Raw genomic sequence first — 21,772 nt, 5'->3', positions numbered from 1 at the left:
ATGAAAACAAGATATCAAAGAGATATATCTACACCTCCGTGTTTACTGCAGCATTATTCATAACACCCAAGATATGGAAACAACCTAAGTGTCTGTCAGTGGGTGAATGGATTTAAAAAAATATGATACACACACACATGCACTCACATACTGGAATATTATTCAGCCATGAGAAAGAAGGAAATCTTGCCATTTGGGGCAACATAAATGGACCTATACAGAATTATGCTAAGTGAAATAATTCAGACAGCGAATGTCAAACACTGTATGATCTCACTTATATGTGGAATCTAAAAAAGCCAGACTCACAGAACAGAGAGTAAATTGGTGGTTGCCAGGGCCTTGAGGGTCAGGGAAATGGGGGCATATTGATCAAAGGGTACAAACCTCCAGGAATAAGATGAATAAGTTCTGGGGATCTAATGCACAGCATTGTGATTACAGTTAACAATATGTATCATATATTTGAAAGTTGTTAAGAAAGTAAATCATAAATATTCTCATCACAAGAAAGAAATGGCAATTTTGTGACATGATGCAGGTGTTAGCTAAGGCTATTGTGGAGATCATTTTGTAATAAAGAAGTGTATCAAATCAACACATTGTACACCTTAAACTTACACAATGTTGTATGTCAATTATATCTTAATAAAGTTGGAAAAGAAAAACAATACAAGTACACGAGAGCAAACAGTGCTGGGAGATATTGAAGGTTGCTAAAGTAGAGATGCGTATTTACTACTCTTGCCATTCAGCTTAACACCAGAAAGATCGAATCTTAGGAGTAACGGCCAAGCACTAGAGTAGGAGCTATTATAAAACCCATCCCAACAAAGCATAGAACCAAGCTCTTACATGAGTCATAGAAAAGTCACAATCCTAAAAAAAAAGAAGCTTCGGAAATATCTTGACTAATTTATCAGAAAGTCATAACAATTCCATAAATACACCTAGTAACAGAGCTTCAAAATGATAAAGCAAAAACTAACAGCGTTAAATGCAGTATAAGACAAATCAACAATCATAATTAGATATTTAAAATCTCTCATTGAATAATGATAGAACTAGAAGAAAAAAATCAGAAAGTATAATAAAATATTTTAACACCACATTCAAACAATGTGATCTAATTTTCGTTTAAAGAACACCATAAAAACATCTGAAGTGTTCATGAAATTTCGCAAAAGTGAAATATATGCAGGTGCTTACAGTTAGTCACAGTACAATTGATGTCTGAAATCTTACAGTACATTTCACGACCACAACAGGACTAAATCAGAAATCAACAATAAAGTATCTAGAAAATTCTAAACTATCTCAAAATTATATAACACATTTAAAAATAAGCCATTAATTAATACATGCCAAGGAATATTAGGGACAATAAAAACACACCATAAAAACCTAGGAAATGAAGCAAAGGTAATACTCACAGAAAAAAAATTCTTAAGGTGTTTACATTTAAAAAAGAGAGTTTTAATATAATTGATATTAATTTTCATCTTACAACACTAGAAAAAAATAGAGGAAAGCAAATAACAAATAATATACAGAAACAATGAAGCTATAAGCAGAAAACAATACAAGAATTGATTTTGCACATTATGATACACAGGTAAACAAACTAAACAAACAGTAATCAGTAAGCAAACAGTAAAACCAACAAAAAGCAAAGAAATGAATATGGCCAAATGTTGATTCTTGTAAGTGACTAACTCAGGTGACTGATAGCTTGATAAATGCATGAATCCACTTGGCCAGCTCTGGCTCAAGTTCTAATAGGTTTGCTGGCCCTTAGACATGAGAGGTGGAGAAGAGTTTTGATTTGACGATACCCAAAACATTTGTCCCTTCCATTTTCTTCTCTGCAACTACACATCTTATACCTTTATTCTGAGGTCTGATGTGGAATTTTAAGGACCTGACTTATTTATTAATGAAATTTCTCTTCTTCTTGCTCTAACTCCTCTCCTTAGGAGACTGCTGAGGTCAGATGCACATAGGAGACCAACCTGGTGTGGACTCCTCGCTGAGGATTTTGAGTGATCTTCTGGAATAGTACTTGAGATGATAAGAGATCATGTAGATTTTTCCAGACGTTTTTCCCCACATTAAGAGCTCTCTCATTTCCCACCTGACTCATTTCCCAATCGGCTCGTTTCATAATAACTATGAAGCCTTACAAATTCTAGAAGAACACTGTTTCTCAACACTGTTGAGGGCCTCATAAATCCCTCTGTATCTCTGCGATGGCCCAAATCACCAATTGTTTGGCCACTAAGAGTCAGGAAAATCTTCATTTTTTTCTAAGTCTTTGCTCTATCTTTTAAAATTCAAACTGCACAATATGGATTTAGGAGCATTGTTCCAACTTCCCTTCATTTGAGCAAGAAATGTATGTGTTTTCTGCTATAGAAACAACAGAGGGTGTCACTCCACGTAAGTTAGTTTCTGGTAAAAGGAGAGGAAAATGTCCTGATTCGCAGACATTTCTGTTGTGTGTCTGCTGCCTCCTGGTCTCTGGATTCGGACCCTCTGATCTCCCTAATGTCCCTCTGTACCCTTTACATTAAGACAGCTGAGTGAATCCACATAGCAGCTCTAAAGTCTGTAATAAAGAATTTCGAAAATTCCTCAGTTTTTGTGGCACTAATGCTAGATCCTCCTTGCTTTTCCCTGACTTACTCCTGCACATTGAGACATTTTTCAAATTCAAACTTCAACTGTCTCCCCTCCACAAACCTAGTTTGAATTAACTCTATAAGTTTTCTTCTCCCTTCAGATGACCTCAACTCATCTACTAAATGTAACAGGTCTTTGGATCCCTTCTTCATTTCATGGCCTCATCCTTCAGATCAGATAGTGGATTACCACAATACTATATGCTGATAGGTTCCCTTATTTGACTTCTCAGGGTTGCAATTCTTCAAATTGTATCCATTGTACTATATAGAAAAAAAATTTTTAGAAAAAATATTTATTAGGTCCTCATCCCTTCTAGAAGCTCAATGTTCTTCCAGAATTTGATGGATTCATTGATGTGATTGATGATATGAACTCATTACACACTTGTGTTTATCTGTGAATAATTCCGAGAGTCAAGAGTAAGCATGAAATTGAATCATAGAATCAATAGACCTTAGTCATTGGGCAAAAGGGTAACTAGTGCAAAATTCATTTCCAAATACTCTAGGCAGAACTTACATGTAAATAGCGATTTTATGCCTGTGGTATGTCAACTATTAATAGCTATGTAAATGTATCACATACTATTGAAAACACAAGCAACTTCACAGACAATGTTTCTTCATCCAGGAGGTGTGGTCAGGACTGGTAGCTATATATGTCTCTTCCAAGACCTCTTCCTGCCGCTGCCACTGTGTGAGCAGAAAAGGAGGAAGAAGCGACTGGGTGTCTTGCCTTTCCGCTTTGAAATTTGAGCCTCTTTTAAGGGGTTTTGGTGTCTACTTAAGTCTATTGGAAAAGAAAGTTCTAATGGCTCAACTCCTCTCAGACATTTGTAAATAAGTAAATAAATAAGTGCTAACTTGGCTCTGGCTTTTCATTATGACTCACAGGTTTACATCAAGAAAACTATTCGGTTTCTATGACTAAGGAAATAGAAACCTAAAACCATTTATGGGAGGAGTCTCAAAATTGTTTCATAACTTCTGTGTCTCTCGGGATATAGCTCAGTATGAGACAGTTAGCAGTACCAATCAAGTTATTAAGTGACTCTAACCAGTGCCACTTTTCTCTGTTATCTTTGAAAAATCTTTGCTTTTTTAGCATTTCAGAAGATTGTAACATCCTGCAGTTCTGTTTCTGAGAGGTTTACTGATTTATCTTCCTACTCAAACAAAACAAGTACTGATTGCCACATTTCTGAAGAAGATCTCCGGATCTGGACTACTGTGGAAGAATTGTCAGTGAGGTGAGTCCTGTTAGGATTTTTGTCGAGGAGATCTGGGTACCTCATTGATCTCCACAATATCACAGGAGGAAAATTAGTTTTTGAGTCTTTTGAGTAGGGGTGAGAGGAGTAAGGCTGCTATTAACATGTTCAGAAAAGTGAAAAATATGGTAGCTTGATTCTAAATCCTCACTCTCCTAGGAAGATAATAGGTATCTTTCATCCCATCACAACAGAGGTCTGAACAAAGCCAAATGCATTGTGACTACTGCAGATTTGAAAATTCATTCTCCAGGTGTTTATAGCATGAATTAATATTTAGAAGAGGTCTTTGGTTTTCTTCCCTCTAGGATGTGAAGAAAACTTAGTAGTTGTGGTAGAGGCCTGGGTAAAAGACAAGACAATGACATGAAAAAAAGTATTATACAATAATAGTAAGTAAAAAATACCTCTAGACATAAAACTATATTATATGATGTTATTCCAGTTTTGTAAAACATGAGAACAAGAACACGCAAGAAATAAAAAATTTCTGTTTAACAAATGTGTTTACTCAAATACGTGGCATCTTGATATATTCATAAGTACTTTAGCTTCATTCTACACCGAGTACGAGAGGCAGTATTTCAGTTTTTTGGGGACTAATTCCCTGCTTTCCTCAAAGCCAGAGGTAGACTTTGACAGTGAGAGTTTGTAGGAAGGAGGCAGTTGGACACCATTAAATCTATATCTACCTTTTTGAATGCTTTTGTCTTTCTGTAGAGCCTGGTACATAAACATTTCATGTTTCTAAGAGGAATGTAAAGTTTGAAATATTGGTTTCAGAGTTATCTAAATGTTAGATGAAGCATTTTATTGAAGCTTAACTGTGTTGGTCAGTTCTAAATAGTCTTCTGATTTTTTTCTTTGCTTCATTCAGCAATAATGCTAAAGTCTCAAGCTATAATCATTCTGTCAACTTTTCCTTATACTTCTTTCAATTTCTAGTATAAATATTGCATATGTCTGTAAACATAGTGAGAGAAATATACTGCATAATACTAACTATAATAATATAATGAAATATGAATTAGTTATAATATGTACTTATTACTCTTAGATAAATGCATAATCAAAACTGTTACAGTTGAATTCTTTCTGGAACTTAAATCTTTTGTTGTTGTGTAGTGAAATTCCAGTTCTGATGAAAGTCTTTGTCTTAAGGTCTATTTAAAGCTAGGCTAATAAAGATATACTGCTTTCTTTAAATTAATGTTTGCATGGTAAAACTTTTTTGCAACTGTTTTTTAAACCTTTAAAAAATCTTTTGTCAACAACATATAGGTAGATTTTTTTAAATCCAGTTTGAAAACTTTTTCTTTTAATGGCTTCAGCATTATGTACATTAGTTGAAATGCTGTATTTTGACTAGTTTGTAAGTACCATTTGTAATACTTATTCTATGTTTTCTTCTTCTTCTTGTCAATAGTTTTAAATTTATATCTCTAACTTCTCTTTAAGAACAAGTAACTTAATGAACACTCATATCCTCTTTTCTCCCTACATTCACCCCATCACGTTGATCGACTTCTTGTTTCGTTTCTCTTCAGTTATTGTTATCTGTGTGTGTATGTGTAAGGAATATTTTCCCTGAGTTAATACCTGTTGCCAATCCTCCTTTTCTTTTTTGCTTGGGGAAGATTGTCCCTGAACTAACATCTGTGCCAGTCTTCCTCCACTTTGTATATGGGATGCCTCCACAGCATGGCTGGAGAGTGGAGGAGGTCTCCACCCGGGGTCCAAACCCAGCGCACCCAGCCATCGAAGCAGAGTGCGTGGAACTTTAACCACTCGGCCACGGGGCTAGCCCCATCTCTTCAGTTATTCATTTTTAAAACACTAAAAGACTTACATCAAGGTCTTGTTCACTCTTACTTTTTTTGCCTGCAACATTTTATTTACCTGATTTCTTTATTTTCTTGTTGAATACTATTTCCAAAAGAATGCTTGGTAGGTCTTTGTGTTGCAAATCTTCTGATTGTTAATTGTGTTGAGAAACATGAGAGATTCATATCTAAGCCATCACATTTAAATGTCATTTTGGTTAGATATAAAATTCCTGTTTCAAAATTATTTTTTCTTCAAATTAGGTTGGCAACACCTCTCTAAAACCCTTGGGATCACATAGGGTTTGGAATTCAGAATTTGAGTGACTTTAGAAAGACTATTTAAGGCACTCGCTGTGTATAGTTTAGCAGCCCATAGATGGCCCATTTGGGTCTAGGTCCTGACTCTCATGTTAAATGTGCTAATATTTCAGGAATAAGACAATATGAGCATTCACACTAAAGTGGAATTTTTAAAAAATTATACATAGACTCCTGCTGCCTCACATCAAGTATTTTTTTCTAATAAATTTTGTTACCAAATTCGTGCATACACACAACTTTTGGTTTCACAATTTTGGGAGGTTTCAAAAGTGCTGGTGTGGATTTGAGGCAAACATTATACAAAATTACTCCAGGGACTGGCCCAGTGGCGCAGTGGTTAAATGTGCACGTTCTGCTTCTCAGCGGTCCGGGGTTCGCCCATTCAGATCTCCAGTGCGGACATGGAACCGCTTGGCATGCCATGCTGTGATAGGCGTCCCTAATATAAAAAAAAAAGTAGAGGAAGATGGGCATGGTTGTTAGGTCAGGGCCAGTCTTCCTCAGCAAAAAGAAGAGGACTGGCAGTAGTTAGCTCAGGCTAATCTTCCTCAAAATAAAAAAAATTACTCTATGTATTTTCGCTCTTGAGAATCTGATTTTGAACCTTTGTAAGTGAGTTATTCTTTTTCTCTGAAAGTGTCAATTTTTTCTTGTTTTTGCATATTCTTCAGTTTCTCTACATTATGTCTTCATGTGGGTTTTTCCTTCACTGTCTGATCTAGCATTCTATTGGCCTGATGGATCTAAAGATGCTCATGTTACTTTAATTCCAAGAAGTTTATCTCATTGTTTCTTCAAGTATTTTCTCCTTTTCACTTTAGTTTTCACTCCTTTTGCAACTAATAACACGTGTATGCTGATACTTTTTCCTGTATTTTGACATGTCTTACATTTTGTTTTCTGTTTTCTACTTCTTAGTTTAAAGTTGTCTCCTTGTGGGATGTATTTCAACCTAAACTTACAAATCAATAATTTATATTCTAATTATATACATTGAACTCTATAGCCGAATTATTATGTTCCAAGAGCCAAATCTCCTGAACTCAAAGTTGAAGCTTTTAATACTCATATTCTCCTTCCTGAGTCAATGTGTTGATGAAAGACATTGGAGAAACAATGATAGAAGTGTCATTTTCACAAATAGTGATTCTCATAAGCTATATTATATTCAGAACTTAGGACATTATATGTAAAAACATGCTATGTAAGAGTTTCCGTATTATTAGATACATGCTGAGTACAACTGCATATTTACATAATTTGGCAGACTTCTAAATTAAATTTGATTAATTTCATGAAGACTGTGTATTCTCTAGATCTACTTTTCAAGAAGAAAGGTAGGAAGTATACTCTATAAAAGAGGCTAACAGGACAAGATTTGCCTAGTTCTGGAACTTAAATATGAAATACAGAAAGTGAGAGAAGAAAGAAAGAGAGATTATTCAAGGCCTTCCAAGTCAGGCTAAAGATCAAGGAATTTTTCCTAAAGAAAATGGGAAACTATTGAATACTTTCGAGCAGTGTAGAAATGTGGTTTATAGGAAGATAACTGGATCTATGAAAATAACTAATTAGAGAAAGTAAGCCTGGAAGGAGGAAATTCAAGCAACTGTTAAATAATCCCAGACAATGTGATGTGATCCTACACTAGGGAGCAGGTAGAAGGCCAGCAAAGTGATAGTGATATACACACATAGGACACAAAGAACATGGTCCAACCCCAGGGAGAGATGATGCTAATTAGAGCTGACTAGGGAAGGGCCAAGTGGACTAGGGCAGTTACCCAGCATGAAATGTAGTGCTGTGGCAGCAGGATATTCACACAAGGTGAGAGGCTGCAGCCCATTTTGCACATAGGCCCCTTCAGGCATATTGGGTGTGGGAAGAGTCAGGAACCACCAACAGACATTCATGGCCAGATTCTAGCCCTAATCAAGGATAGGAGGAGGAACCAGGGAGTTTGACACTATAGAGTCCATATTCTAAGCACTGCAACAATGACTTATATCCAGGCCTTCTTCCACCACACCTACCCCTGAATCAACTCAACTATCACCATTAATGATGTTTTAGATCTTCCTAACGCAGTTTCTCAACAAATTTTCTAAATGATATTTCTGATAATTAAAGTTCCTTTTTGTCACACGCACCTATGGATAAAACTTTGACATGAACCACTCATTCACATAAACATTGACAGTCTTTGAAATTGTCTACGTAAATGTGTAACACTGTGTGTTATTTTTCTCTTATAGGTCATCCGTAACTTGAGAGATGGTGAATGAATACCAGAAAATTGTTCTTCTGAAAGGATTAGAGCCCATCAGTGCATATCATTTTAGCATGGTTAAATCTCTACTGGTCCATGATTTACAACTGACTGCAAAACCTCAAGATGAATATAGTAAAATTGAGATTGCTAAGTTAATGGCAGAAAAGCATCGAGGAGCCACCTGTGTTGACAAACTAATAGAATTGTACAAAGATATACCAGAACTTAAAAGCCTTGTTAAAAATCTGAGAAGTGAAAAGTTAAAAGGTAATGAGGAAGAACTCCTCACTCTCGCTCTGTCTGCACTATCCTTGACCTTGACTAGAACCCTCACTTATTCAGTTGAAACATCCCTTTCCCAGTTTAAGATTCAGTAGCCATGACTGTGTTAGTACTGTAGAGGCCAACAAGTTGACAACTTATGATATCCCCTTTCCTATGAAGGGGATTGATGTGTGTTGGAGGGTGTACTTGGGGTGAGGATAAAGAACAAAAGACAGAAGGAGTTGATGAGAGGCTGAGGTTTCCAGTACGTTAGAAATGCTAGAAAATAACAAAATAATAATTTAAGAATTGTAGCTTATGTGGCCGGCCCGGTGGCACAGCTGTTAAGTTTGCACGTTCCGCTTCTCGGCAGCCTGGGATTCGCCGGTTTGGATCCTGGGTGCGGACATGGAACCGCTTGGCAAAAGCCATGCTGTGGTAGGTGTCCCACGTATAAAGTAGAGGAAGATGGACATGGATGTTAGCTCAGGGCCAGTCTTTCTCAGCAAAAAGAGGAAGATGGGTAGTATTTAGCTCAGGGCTAAACTTCCTCGAAAACGATAAATAAATAAGAATTGTAGCTTATTTAAAAACATTTATATTTAACCAATTAATGTGCCTGTTCTATTAAGACCATTTGCTGCATAATCATTATCCCTTCTAGTAACAAATATGCAGCTGTACTTAACATAAAAACCTACCTCTCACAGATGTGAAGAACTTACCCTCTTGTAAAATCACTGGGTAAAAACAAAATTTTAAAAATTCAAAGGCCAATATCACCATTTTATCACCTTACAAATCCACATCATCAGTTGCTTTCTGTAGTTTCTGTAATTTTAATAGATCTTTTATAGAACATGATCAACCAGTCAGCATCATGAAAACCTTAGATTTTTTAAAGGGCCATGATAAGGAAACAGAGTTGAGAGAGAGTTTGACTGAGGTACATGGGATCCAGAGGACAAGAAAGAGAGCCTTACAGCATAGGGAGTGAGTACGAAAACTACTGAGGAAGCATGAGACAGTCTTCCTGCCTGTGTTGCTGCTTTTGGTCCCCTTGTGCCAGGCTGGCTAATGCAGAAGAGGTGGACAAAAGCATACTTAGACCTACAAGCGGGAGCCGTGAGTAAATAACATTGAAACTGCTTCAGCTGTCATAGACCAGCTGCTCTGGGTTTATTGTGTCCTCTTTGTTTGTGCATCAGTCGCAGTGAAAAAGAGGAAAAAAGGAGCAACTCAATTGAAAAAGAGAGATCAAAGAGAAGCAGGTCCTGCTGCACCTGCACCCACCACAAGTAGTAATGTGACATCTGAAAGAGCAGAGAAGACTCCTGTGGCTCAGGTAAGCTTGAGGAAGAAGAGCAGGATGGAAGTCCCACAGGAAGAACTCTGCTATGGCACTTGGTTCTTTATTAATATTCCAGCAGTTCAAATTTACCTAATTGAGGAATATGGACCATCTACTTTGTGCCAGGCAAAGAACAAGTCACTATAAAGCTGTAGTAAAAATTTCTGTGACATAAATAGAATGACATCATCCTCAATCTAAAGATGAGTTAACAATATGATTGTAAATTCATTTTGCCTTAGCTTATACAAACCAAGATTTTCTACTTCCAAGTCCAGTGCTCTTCCCATCCCAACACAGAGGTGATTAGACAAGGAATGTGTTTGTTTAAATTAACCGTCGCTTTTTTAAAACGCTACCATCTATGCCCACTCTTACCTACTGGCCACCTCTTTAGGTCACGGGTTGGAACTCCCTGGAATTTCCAAGGACATCACATTCCATATAAATAGAACATAGTACAAAGTAATGAAAATATGTTCTGCTTCTTTTAATACTGAAAACCGTTAACAGAAAAATTAAACTACTTTCAGAGAAGAAGAAACACAACCAAAGAAAACACTGGAACTAAAAAGAAAAAGGTGACCCAGGAGCAGATTCAGCCTGTCTGTCCTTCAGTAGCCAGCACATCTGCGATCATGGGCAATCCTCCACCTCCTCAGATCTCATCATTCACTCCATCCTCCACTTTCTTGGCTGAGGTACACACCTCCTGTTTCTCTTTTCCAAGTCTTCTTCAACCCAGTAACAGTGCATTCCACAGTTACTATAGTTATTCTTATGTATAACTCTTGTTACTGATTAACTAGCTTTGGCAAAGGCATCTCCCTTGTTATGGTAAATTGGTCACATTGATGATAAACCACATCCAGGTAAAGTCCCATCACTCACAGGTGATCACCATGTGTAACATCTCAGGTCTGAGCACTCTAAGTATATATGGTCTGTTGAGGTAAATAGCTTGGCTCCATGTTCTCCAGACCCATGACCCATCTTAGCCTTTCATACTTCCTATTACAAATCAGGCAACTTTCTCTTCATGACAGTATTCTACTGCAACTCAAATAAACCAGGCCACTGTGGAGAAAGGAAATTAGAGGTAAGCAAACCTGTCCTCTGTTTTTCTGTTAGCATCCCAGCTATTGGGAAATGTTGTGGATACACAGAGGAGGACATGGTTCTAATCAGATCTCCTTTACCTAAGCCAATTGAGAATAGGGGATTTTGAGCCACAACATGTCTTTCTCACTACTGTTAATAACAGAGCATTAATTGCGGAAGAGGCAATATGAGTCGGACCTTCAAAATGGCCCTGGGTACACCAGCAATAACTGAAAACCTTTAATGTCTGTGGCTTGTGGTGGGCTCCATTCTCCATTTGCAGTGCTATCCAAGTTGCTTTTTCACTCTTTTTATTTTCTTTAGTTATTTAAGTGGGTAGAGGATAAATTTGAATTTATTATTATATTTTAATCTATCCTTTAGGTACTTCGTAACAATCCCCTCATCATCCACGATTCTATGTTGCTCTTGCTGAGGATCATGCTTTAATTCAGAAAGATTATTCTGTTTAAATGAGTGTGTTCTAACTTCCATGCCATTATCTGCTACCTTATACTTCTGCTGGTTAAGCTATACTGATTTATTAGCCTTTCCTTTCTGCTAAGCAATTCCTTTCTAGCCAGGTCCCAGCTCCAAATAGCTGTGAAGTTTGCTCTGGCCCAAAGTTGAGATTGAGTTTTCACTCATGAGAAAGTACCTTTATATTCCCTGCTCAAACTTGTAAGTTTATTTTCCTATTTCTGTCCAATACAGAACCAGATAATGCAAGTCCAACACCAGAGAGCTGCCGGAAGAGGTTTTCTTCAAAAGGGCCCAATGATAGTGATGGTACTGAAAGCAACAAAGCCATTCGAATATGAGTCCCCAGAAACGGGGAAAAAGAAAATGTTTCATGCTACTGTGGCTACTACAAGTCAATATTTCCAAGTGAAGGTTTTAAACATCAACCTCAAAGAGAAATTTACGAAAAAGAAAATCATTACTATATCAGATTACTTTGAATGTAAAGGAATCCTGGAGGTAAATGAAGCATCATCTGTATCCGAAGCTGGTATTGATCAAAAGATTGAGGTCCCTACCAGAATTATCAAAAGTGCAAATCAAACTCCCAAGATTGATAATCTTCACAAACAAGCATCGGGAACATTTGTTTATGGGTTGTTTGTGTTACATCAGGTAATCCCTTAAAATTATTTTCTTTTTCTCCACAAACATCTGAAAGAAGTAAACCTCTTCCCTTGCCAAGCTCTGCTTACTGACTGAATATTGGAACTCAGGACTTTCTCTTGACTAGAGATATGTGGTCATGTCTCCAAATTACAGGAAATGGGACTAGGTGACCTATTATCATTCTTCTACCCAAGATATCCCCATACAAGTTCTTTGAAAAAGATTCACTAAGAAGTCTTGTCATTGTCATGATTATCTATTCTCAGCTATCAGGAACAAGGACAATGCAAGTTATAGATCTATATGCGCGTGCTAATAATTTTATTTCTGATCTCCACCACAACGGTATAAATCATTATTTTCTTTTTACCTTGAAGAATAGATTGCCCTCCCAAGATTGAATTCTGGTTGTGTCATGTATTCAGAGTAATAACAGATTGGCTTGTATTCTCCTGAATGCAAATACATTCAAAAATTAGGCAAATGACATAAACAGTCATTGCTGTCTCCTCTATCTTATTCATTTAATCAATTATTTGTGAACAATTTATTGAAGACTGGGAAATATTGTACTGCCTGATATTTGGAAGACATGGTAATCTAATGCCCCTATTTACCAAAAAAAAGGCATATAAAGTTTTACTGATATATCAATGTTCAAATTCAGGGTACTAGTTAGCATGATGCGTTGATGAATTCAATAGATTCAATTTTACAGCTTTTACAATTTTGTAAAAATTTCAAAATTTACGAACTGCTATAAACTCACCTAATATTTTATATGATTGACTATTTCATAACCCTATGCACCTGTCTTCTAGGAGAATCACTTAATTTACCTCTATTACTTTTGTACACTGTCTTTAAGAGATTGTGCTTATAAATGCAATTATAGAATTGATGAGTCTAGCTTAAATGAGTGAAACACTGTAAAGTATGAGCTATAGGATTTGGGTCAGTGGGGTTAAGATATTGGACAGGAGTAATGGGAGAAGGTTGAAAAAGAGAATTAGTGAGTTTCTAGAACCTTACTTGTTATATAGAGTCTTGATAACCTACTGAATGAATAGTGGTAGGCAACATCCATTCCTTTCTGCATAAGGACAGGAGCCCAGGAAGTCTATTCAGGTTTCTGATTCCTCTGATTCCAGTTGTTTTAAGGAATTAAAGCTGCCCTTGAGTTGTGAGCCATTGAAAACAGGAAGAAAACTCATTGTTCTAGAATTGTCAGCTAGAAAACATCTAGAACAAGAAAGGAAAAAATTAAAAAGCAGAATAATAAAAACAAAGTTCCCTGAGAAAATCTTGCCAAAGCTATATGTATATGTATCTGTAATTACTTTTATATATCTTGTATTTACTGTGTCACAAGAGTCTTTCTCATACATCTGGAAGTTACTATGTTTTCAGAAACTGAATATTAAATTTCTGTTGCAGAAAAAAGTGAATAACAAGAACACGATCTATGAAATAGAGGATAAAACAGGAAAGATGGATGTAGTGGGAAATGGAAAATGGCACAATATCAAGTGTGAGGAAGGAGATAAACTTCGACTCTTCTGCTTTCAATTGAGAACACTTGACAAGAGGCTGAAACTGACGTGTGGAAATCACAGTTTCATTCAGGTGGGAACTGGGTAGAGGAACATTAGTTTTCCAAAATGGCAAATAATTTTGTTTAGTTTTTGAGAACACCAGATTCCTGGTTTTTTTACACATAGAGTCCAGCAGGGGGGAGGAGAACACAAACAGTTCTCTTGCATTCATTTGCAAGAGAAGGATTTTTAAAAGATACGAGAAAATTGCATTCATATAGACTTCAAAAGGATATGATACTTGTGCTAAACCATAAAATATTTGAAGACATTAGAAGGAAAGGGAAATAATTTCACACAGTGGTCAAGAGCAGGGCTTTGAATAGGACACATGTGATTTGAATCCTGGGTTCAGCACTCACTAGTTGTCTGCGATTGGGGAAATAGTTAAATTGATCCTCTAAAATGGTCAGTCTCTTTCTCACAGGGTTGATTTTCTTTCTTTACTTTTCTTTTCTTTGATTTTCTTTCTGTCTCATATACATAGGAACACACACACACAAACACAGAGGTCTACTGTGGGATTCTTGACATACAAATCAAAGTTAAATTAAATGCACATAATTAAATTAGAAAGACTGATATGTTCACGCATACAGACACATACATGCACATCAGTTGTTCCACTTCTCAGATCCCCTAACGGAGGAATCTCTGTCTTCGACCTATAATCCAGAGTAATTGCACTGAGAAAAATATTTATCTTCTGCTCCTTCCTTCATTTTTCTGCCCCAATGAGGACGTCCCTCAATGCTTAGCACTGGGTGAACCAGCACTTTCCTTCCTGTTGTGCTTCCTCCTTACCACCCATGTGGAACTCCTACCCTTTTCAAATGTACCCATGCTGAACATCAGGAAATACACATTTTCAGGCTCCAGATGATGGGGAGACAGAAGACTTAAAAGAGAATAATTCCTGAGAGCAGATGGGAGAGAGAGAATAAACAGCTTTCAAGAGCGGACAAGGAGACGTGATTGACTCATGAGTAGGAGATTCAGTGTAGCTGAAGGGAGAAAAATAAGTAGAACTAACTTCCTGTCCACTGCTAGGATCTCATTGTGTCTTGTCTCTCCTTCAAGGTCATCAAGGCTAAGAAAGGCAAGAAAGAACCACCTGAAGTGAAGAACCCTCCTCCAAATCAATTGGGTGGCTTTAATTGTGATATTAAAGTTGAGACATTCTTTTAAACAATACATTCAGCAGAAACAGCTCAGCACATTAAGAGATTTTTATATCTGAGTTGTGGGTTAGGTAACTTTCTTTTATAAAATTTACTTATTATATTTCTCTGTATTTTCTAAGAATATCACATTTTGCATCTAAAATGTTCATAATTAAAAAAAATAAAATTTCCTTTTTTAAAGCACATGGCTCTCCAAAAGTGCTGGTCATGGTCTCTTTAATCAAGGAATGAGTTTGAGGGTGGTTGAGTTGTGCACAGGAGGCACACAGGGTGGAGCACACAGGCCTTCACCAACATTGGGATCTACATTCTGATTGTGATTTCCAGAAAACAAGGCCCTAACCATGGCCATGTCTAGGGTTATCCAGGTTGGTCCCACAGCCCATGTTCAAATCAAAAAGCACTGTGCCCCAGGGAAAGGTTGGTCCAGAAAAAAATCACTTTCTGTAATTATATCCCCCAGAAGGGAATATGGATAACTGGTTTCTCTTCAGGAAGCGCCTTTGGTGATTTACACAAATGCACCAATATACGCAAGAAGCTCCCCCATCCCTAGCTAGTTTGCAATATCTAGTCCCATTTATCTGATTTGTAGATACATCTGACTATTAGTTTTCCAACTATATCTTCTTATTCTCATATTTTAAATGTGTGGATTCCAGACAAAGGTTACCCAAGACGGGACATGCAAAGAGCAAAAAAGCATTGAATAGTGAATTAAATCTACTCTAATTGACAGTAAATATCACCTAAAGAAATTAAATATCTAAAATCAATATTTAAAATATAACTGTTGACTTCTGTTTCTGGTGATTACAGAGTAGCCTGCCTTTATAAGCAACAACAAAACTCAATAAAATAACATGAGGTGACAGTTTCCAGGCTTTGGACAATAGGCATCGTCAGGATATATCCATGATAGAAGACAACTCAGAAGGTGGGCTTCATAATCGCCCCAGATCTCTACCTAGGAGGATTTCCTGACTGCAGGCTAGTAAGCAGGTGTCAAAGCATAGCATGGCAGTCGCACTGGGCCAAGGGGGTAAGCATCAGTTTTCATGGCACTGAATCTAAAGAGAAGGGAGAATACTGAGGGGGCCCCATTCGTTGGTGAGTCCTGGGTTGCAAATATAGGAGGTGAGATAAAATGAGGCCTGCCACAGAGCAGTTGCTATGGGGTTGAGAACAGAACAGAGGTGCAAGAGAACAAACAGCGTTGGCAACGTTGAATGTTGCTGGAATAGAGACACATCTCTAGCACCTGGGCATCAAACTAACAAAGTAGAGAGATTGCACATGAGGAATAAACATCATACAATAGACTAATGACAGCTCTAGATCCATCCTAACACAGCCTGGAACTAAGCTTCAACCTGATTCAGGAAAAAGATGTAAGTCTGAGAGGTTTTTTCTAGCTTTATTTAGATATAACTGACATATAACATTGTGTAAGTTTAGGTGTACAATGGGATTTGATACAATTGTATATTGGAAGATGATTATCACAATAAGATTAGTTAACACTTGTATAAGCTCACCTAATCACATCTTTTTCTATGTGGTGAGAACATTTAAGATCCACTCTCTTAACAACTTACGAGTGTATAATACAGTACTGTTAACTATTGTCACCATGCAGTACATTAGATCCTCAGAATTTATGCATCTTATACCTGGAAGTTGGTACCCTTTGACCAACATCTATTTCCTCCAACCCCCAACCCCTGGCAACCACCGGTCTACTCTTCATTTCTGTGAGTTTGTCCTTTTTAGATTCCACGTATAAATGAGGGTATGCAATATTTGTCTTTCTCTGTCTGACTTATTTTACTTAGCATAATCCCCTCAAAGTCTAACTATGTTGTTGCAAATAGTTCTATTTCCTTCTTCCTCATGCCTGAGTAATATTACTTATATATATATATATATACATATATATATATATATATCACATTGTCTTTATCCATTCATCCATGCATGGACACTTACATTTCTTTAACCTTTGGCTACTGTGAATAATACTGCGATGAACACGAGGGAACAGATATCTCTTTGAGATACTGACTTCATTTCCTTCCAAATATACTCATAACTGGGGCTGTTGGATCATACTCAAGTTCTATTTTTAAATTTTTGAGGAATCTCCATACTTTTTTTCCACAGTGGCTACACCCATTTAAATTCCCACACACGGTGCCCTTTTCTCCAAATCCTCCCCAGCACTAGTTCTCTCTTATCTTTTTGGCAATGGCCATTCTGACAGGTGTGAGATGATATCTCACTTGGTTTTGATTACATTTCCTAATGATTAGTGATATTGTGTACAGATGTTTCACCTCCTTGGTTAAATTTATTTGTAAGTATTTTATTCTGTTATGATGGTTTTTTAAGTGGAATTGTTTTCTTTATGTCTTTTTCAGACAGTTTGTTGTTAGTGTATAGAAATGCAACTGATTTTTGTATATTGATTTTTGTGTCCTGCAACTTTACTGAATGTGCTTACTAGTTCTAACAGTTTTTTGGTGAAGTCTTTAGGATTTTCTATATGTAAGACCATATCATCTGCAAATAGAGACAATTTTGCTTCTTCCTTTCTAATTAGTATGTGTTTCATTCTTTTTCTTGCCTAATTGCTCTGGTGGGGAATTCCAATACTATATCAAATAGGATTGGTAAGTGTGGACACCCATGTCTTGTTTCTGATCTTAGAGGAAAAACTTTCAAACATTCACCATTGAGTATGATGTTAGCTGTGAGTTTGTCATATATGACCTTTATTATGTTGAGCTATGTTTCTTCTACATCCAATTTATTGAGTTTTTATCATGTAAAGATGTTAAATTATGTCAAATGCCTTTTCTGCATCTGTAGACATGATCACATGATTTTTATCTTTCATTCTATTAATGTGATGTATAACATTGATACACCTTGCATCCTAGGGACAAGTCCCATTTGATCATGATTTATGATTCTGTTAATGTGCTGTTGAATTCATTTTGTTAGTATTTTTTTGAGAATTTTTGCATTTATATTTATGTAACTTTCTTTTCTTTCAATGTCCTTCCTTATCTAGCTTTGATATCAGAGCAATATTGACCTTGTAAAATGAGTTTGGGAGTGTTTCTTCCTTTTTAAAAGTTTTGGAAGAGTTCTAGAAGGAGTGGTGTTAATTTTTCTTTAAATATTTTGTAGAACTCACCAGTGAAACCATCTGGTCCTGGGCTTTTTTCTTGTTGTTGGGAAGAAACAAAAATTGATTGGTTACTGATTCTACCTCCTTACTATTTATTGATCTGTTCCTATTTTCTTTTTTCTTCATGATTCAGTCTTGATAAGTGTATGTTTCTAGGAATTTATCTATGTCTCCTGGGTTATCCAATTTGTTGGCATATAATTTCTCATAGTAGTCTCAAGAGCCTTTGTATTTCTGCAGTATAAGTTGCAATGTCTCCTTTTCCATTTATAATTTTATTTGAGTCTTCTCCCTTTTTTTCTAAGTTAGTATAGCTAAAGTTAGTCAATTGTATCTTTTCAAAGAAATCAACTCAATATTTTTTATCTTTTTTATTATTTTTCTATTCACTATTTCATTTATTTCTGCTCTAATCTTTGTTATTTCCTTCCTTCTGCTAACTTTAGGTTTGATTTGTTCTTCTTTTTCTAGTTCATTGAAGTGTAAACGTAGGTTGTTTATTTGAGATCTTTCTTTTTTCTTCATGTAGTCATTTATTGCTGTAAACTTCCCTCTTAGAACCACTTTTGTCATATCACATCAGTTCTGGAATGTTGTGTTTCCCCTTTCATTTGTGTCAAGATATTTTGTGATTTCTTCTTTGAATCCTTGGTTGCTCAGAAATGTGTTTAATTTCCACATATTTGTGAATTTTTCAGTTTTCCTCTTCTTATTGATTTCTATTTTCATACTACTGTGGGTGGAAAAGATGGTTGGTATGATTTCAATCTCCTTATATTTGCTAAGACTTGTTTTGTGACCCATCATATGATCTAGCTTGGAGAAATTTTCATGTGCACTTGAGAAAAATATGTATTCTTCTGCTGTTAGATGGAACGTTCTATATATGTCTATTAGGTTCATTTGGTCTAAAGTATAGTTCAAGTCCAATATTTCCTTATTGATTTTATGTCAAAATGATCTATCCGTTGTTTAAAGTCAGATATTGAAGTGCCCTACTATTATTGTTTGTTGTCTATTTCTCCCTTCAGATCTGTAAATATTTGCTTAATATATTTAAGTGCTCTGATTGTGGGTACATATATACTTACAATCATTGTTTCCTCTTAAAAAATTGACCCCTCTATCATCACACAAAGACCTTTGTCTCTTATAATTTTTTGACTTGAAGTCTATTTTGTCTGATATAAATATAGCTAACTCTGCTCTCTTTTGGTTTCCATTTACATGGAATAACTTTTTCCATTCCTTCAATTTGAACCAATGTGTATCCTTAAAGCTGAAATGAGTCTGTTTTAGGAAGAGTATAGTTGGGTCTTACTTTCTTTATCCATTCAGCCACTTTATGCTTTTTCATAGAACTTAATCCACTTATTTTTAAAGTAATTATTGAGCGGTAAGGATTTACTAATGCCATCTTATTGTTTTCTGGCAGTTTTGTAGTTCCTTCATTCCTTTCTTCCTCTCTTGCTGTCTTCCTTTGTGAATTCATGATTTTCCATAGCGGTGTGCTTTCATTCTCTTCCCTTAATATTTTGTGTATCTACTGTAGGTTTTAGTTTTGTGGTTACTATGAGGTTTACATAACACTTCTTATAGTATAACAGTCTATTTTAAGCTGATAACAAGTTAACTTTGCATACAAAAACTCTATCCTTTTACTCTCCCACCTTTTATGTTTTTGATTTCCCAACTTACCACTTTTTATACTGTGCATCTAGTAATAAATCATTGTAACTATAGTTTTTAACTTTTTTCCTTTAACCTTTATACTAGAGTTAAGTGACTAGCACACCATTATATTACAGTATTAGAGTATTAACACACCACTATATAATAGTATTAGAGTATTTTGAAATCGACTATATAATTACCTTTACCAGTGTGTTTTGTTTTCATGTTATTAATTTAGCATCTATTTATTTCACTTGAAGAACTCTTCAGCATTTCCATAATGCAGGTCTGGTGGAGATGAACTCTCTCAGCTTTTTGTTTGTGAAAGTCTTTATCACTCCTTCATTTCTGAAAGACAACTTTGCCAAGTAAAGTATTCTTGGTTGATGGTTTTTTCCTTTAAGCACTTTAAATATATCATCTCACTCTTCCAGCCTGTAAAGTCACTGCTAAGAAATCCACTGGTAGCTTTCTGGGGTTCCCTTGCATGTGACTCTCTCTGACCTCCCCGAAGTCCCTTTCTACCCTTTACCATAAGACCAGCCCAATGCATCCACATAAGCAGCACTAAAGTATGTCACAAAGAATCATGAAAACCCACAGGTTTTTGTAGCATTCATGTCAGATTCTCCCTGGTTTTCACTCACTCATTCATACTTTGGTGGAGGTAAACAATTTCCAAATTGATACTTGAAATTCTCCTCTATGTCACTAGTTTGAATTAACCCAATCAGTTTTTTTGTCCCTTCAGATAACCGCTGATCATCCACATATTTAGGAGTTATTTGGGGATCATATTTCCAATCATGGCCTCATCATTCTTGTAGATCAGATAATAGGCTGCCAAATATCTACTCCTGATGGGTTCCATTTATTTGACATCTTGGCAGTACTATTCACCAGGCTGCGTTCATTATTTATAACAGAAAAAAATGCAAGGAAAAGTATTTATCAGGCCCTCAACTCTTCTAGAAGCTCAGTTCTTTTTCAGAATTTGAAGGCATCATTGTTGTAGTCAGATGGGCCCATTTATATTTTCTGTGTACAAGTGAGAAAGGCAAGGATAATAACATAATTCAATCATTGAAATAATGGATCTTAGTCATAGGCAAGAAGATAACCAGTGAAAAATTTATTTATAAATACTCTAGGAAGGAGCTAAATTTTTACTATGATTCTATGCCTCTATTAGATTCCAGGAATGTCAACAAATAATAACTATGTCAATGTGTCACATGTTATTGAAACTATAGGCAACTTCCTAGCAGATCTTCCTCCACCCAGAAAGTACACTCAAGTACTGGTAGGGACAGATGCTTCTTCCACAATATCGTCCTGCCACTGCCATTCTGAGAACAAGGTAGAAGGGAGAAGTGGCTGGGTGACTCACCTTTCCATTTGGGTCTCATTGATGGGGCTTTGGTTTCTATTGACTCACATTTAATTTCACTGGATAAGAAAGTTCTAATGTTGGAACTTCTTTCAACTATGTATGTGCTACAAAACTCCAAAAGAGGGTATCTCTGCTACTATTCTTCATTTTGAATAAAATATTTACAGGAAGGAAACTATGCAGTTCCCCTGACTAACAGTATGAAAATCTATGAACATTGATGGGTGGAGTCTCAAAATCCCCTCATAACTTCACAGCCTCTCTCCCCTTGGGAAGAAAGCAAGTGGGGGAGAAAACTATCTCATAGCACATAACAGAGCCAGCACTTGTCAACTTTTTGGATGATCCAAATTAGTACCGTTCTTCATTGTAATCTTTCAAAATATTTCATTTTCTTAGCTTTTCACAAGATTGCAACATTTTGCAGTTCAGTCTCCAGAGAATTTTACTAATTTATCTTTCTACTCTTACAACATAAATACTGATTCCTGCATTTCTGAAGACTATCT

At 36.2% G+C, this 21,772-nt stretch overlaps 1 protein-coding gene across 1 annotated transcript in view; it reads left to right on the top strand.

Annotated features, from left to right (window-relative positions):
• Positions 1–3,663: 3,663 nt before the first annotated feature.
• The window catches only part of IFI16 (interferon gamma inducible protein 16), a 70,141-nt gene continuing 52,032 nt past the window's right edge, over positions 3,664–21,772 (top strand). Inside the window, exons 1-6 of the mRNA XM_046682004.1 lie at positions 3,664–3,934; positions 8,358–8,641; positions 9,847–9,983; positions 10,523–10,690; positions 11,805–12,227; positions 13,659–13,847. Coding sequence (XP_046537960.1) covers positions 8,377–8,641; positions 9,847–9,983; positions 10,523–10,690; positions 11,805–12,227; positions 13,659–13,847 — 1,182 coding nt within the window. The 5' untranslated portion in view covers positions 3,664–3,934; positions 8,358–8,376. The remainder of the gene's footprint in view (positions 3,935–8,357; positions 8,642–9,846; positions 9,984–10,522; positions 10,691–11,804; positions 12,228–13,658; positions 13,848–21,772) is intronic.

Source organism: Equus quagga, chromosome 13 (genome assembly GCF_021613505.1).
Source record: "Equus quagga isolate Etosha38 chromosome 13, UCLA_HA_Equagga_1.0, whole genome shotgun sequence".
Taxonomy (NCBI): Eukaryota; Metazoa; Chordata; class Mammalia; order Perissodactyla; family Equidae; genus Equus; species Equus quagga.
This window is presented reverse-complemented; position numbering and strand designations above follow the sequence as displayed.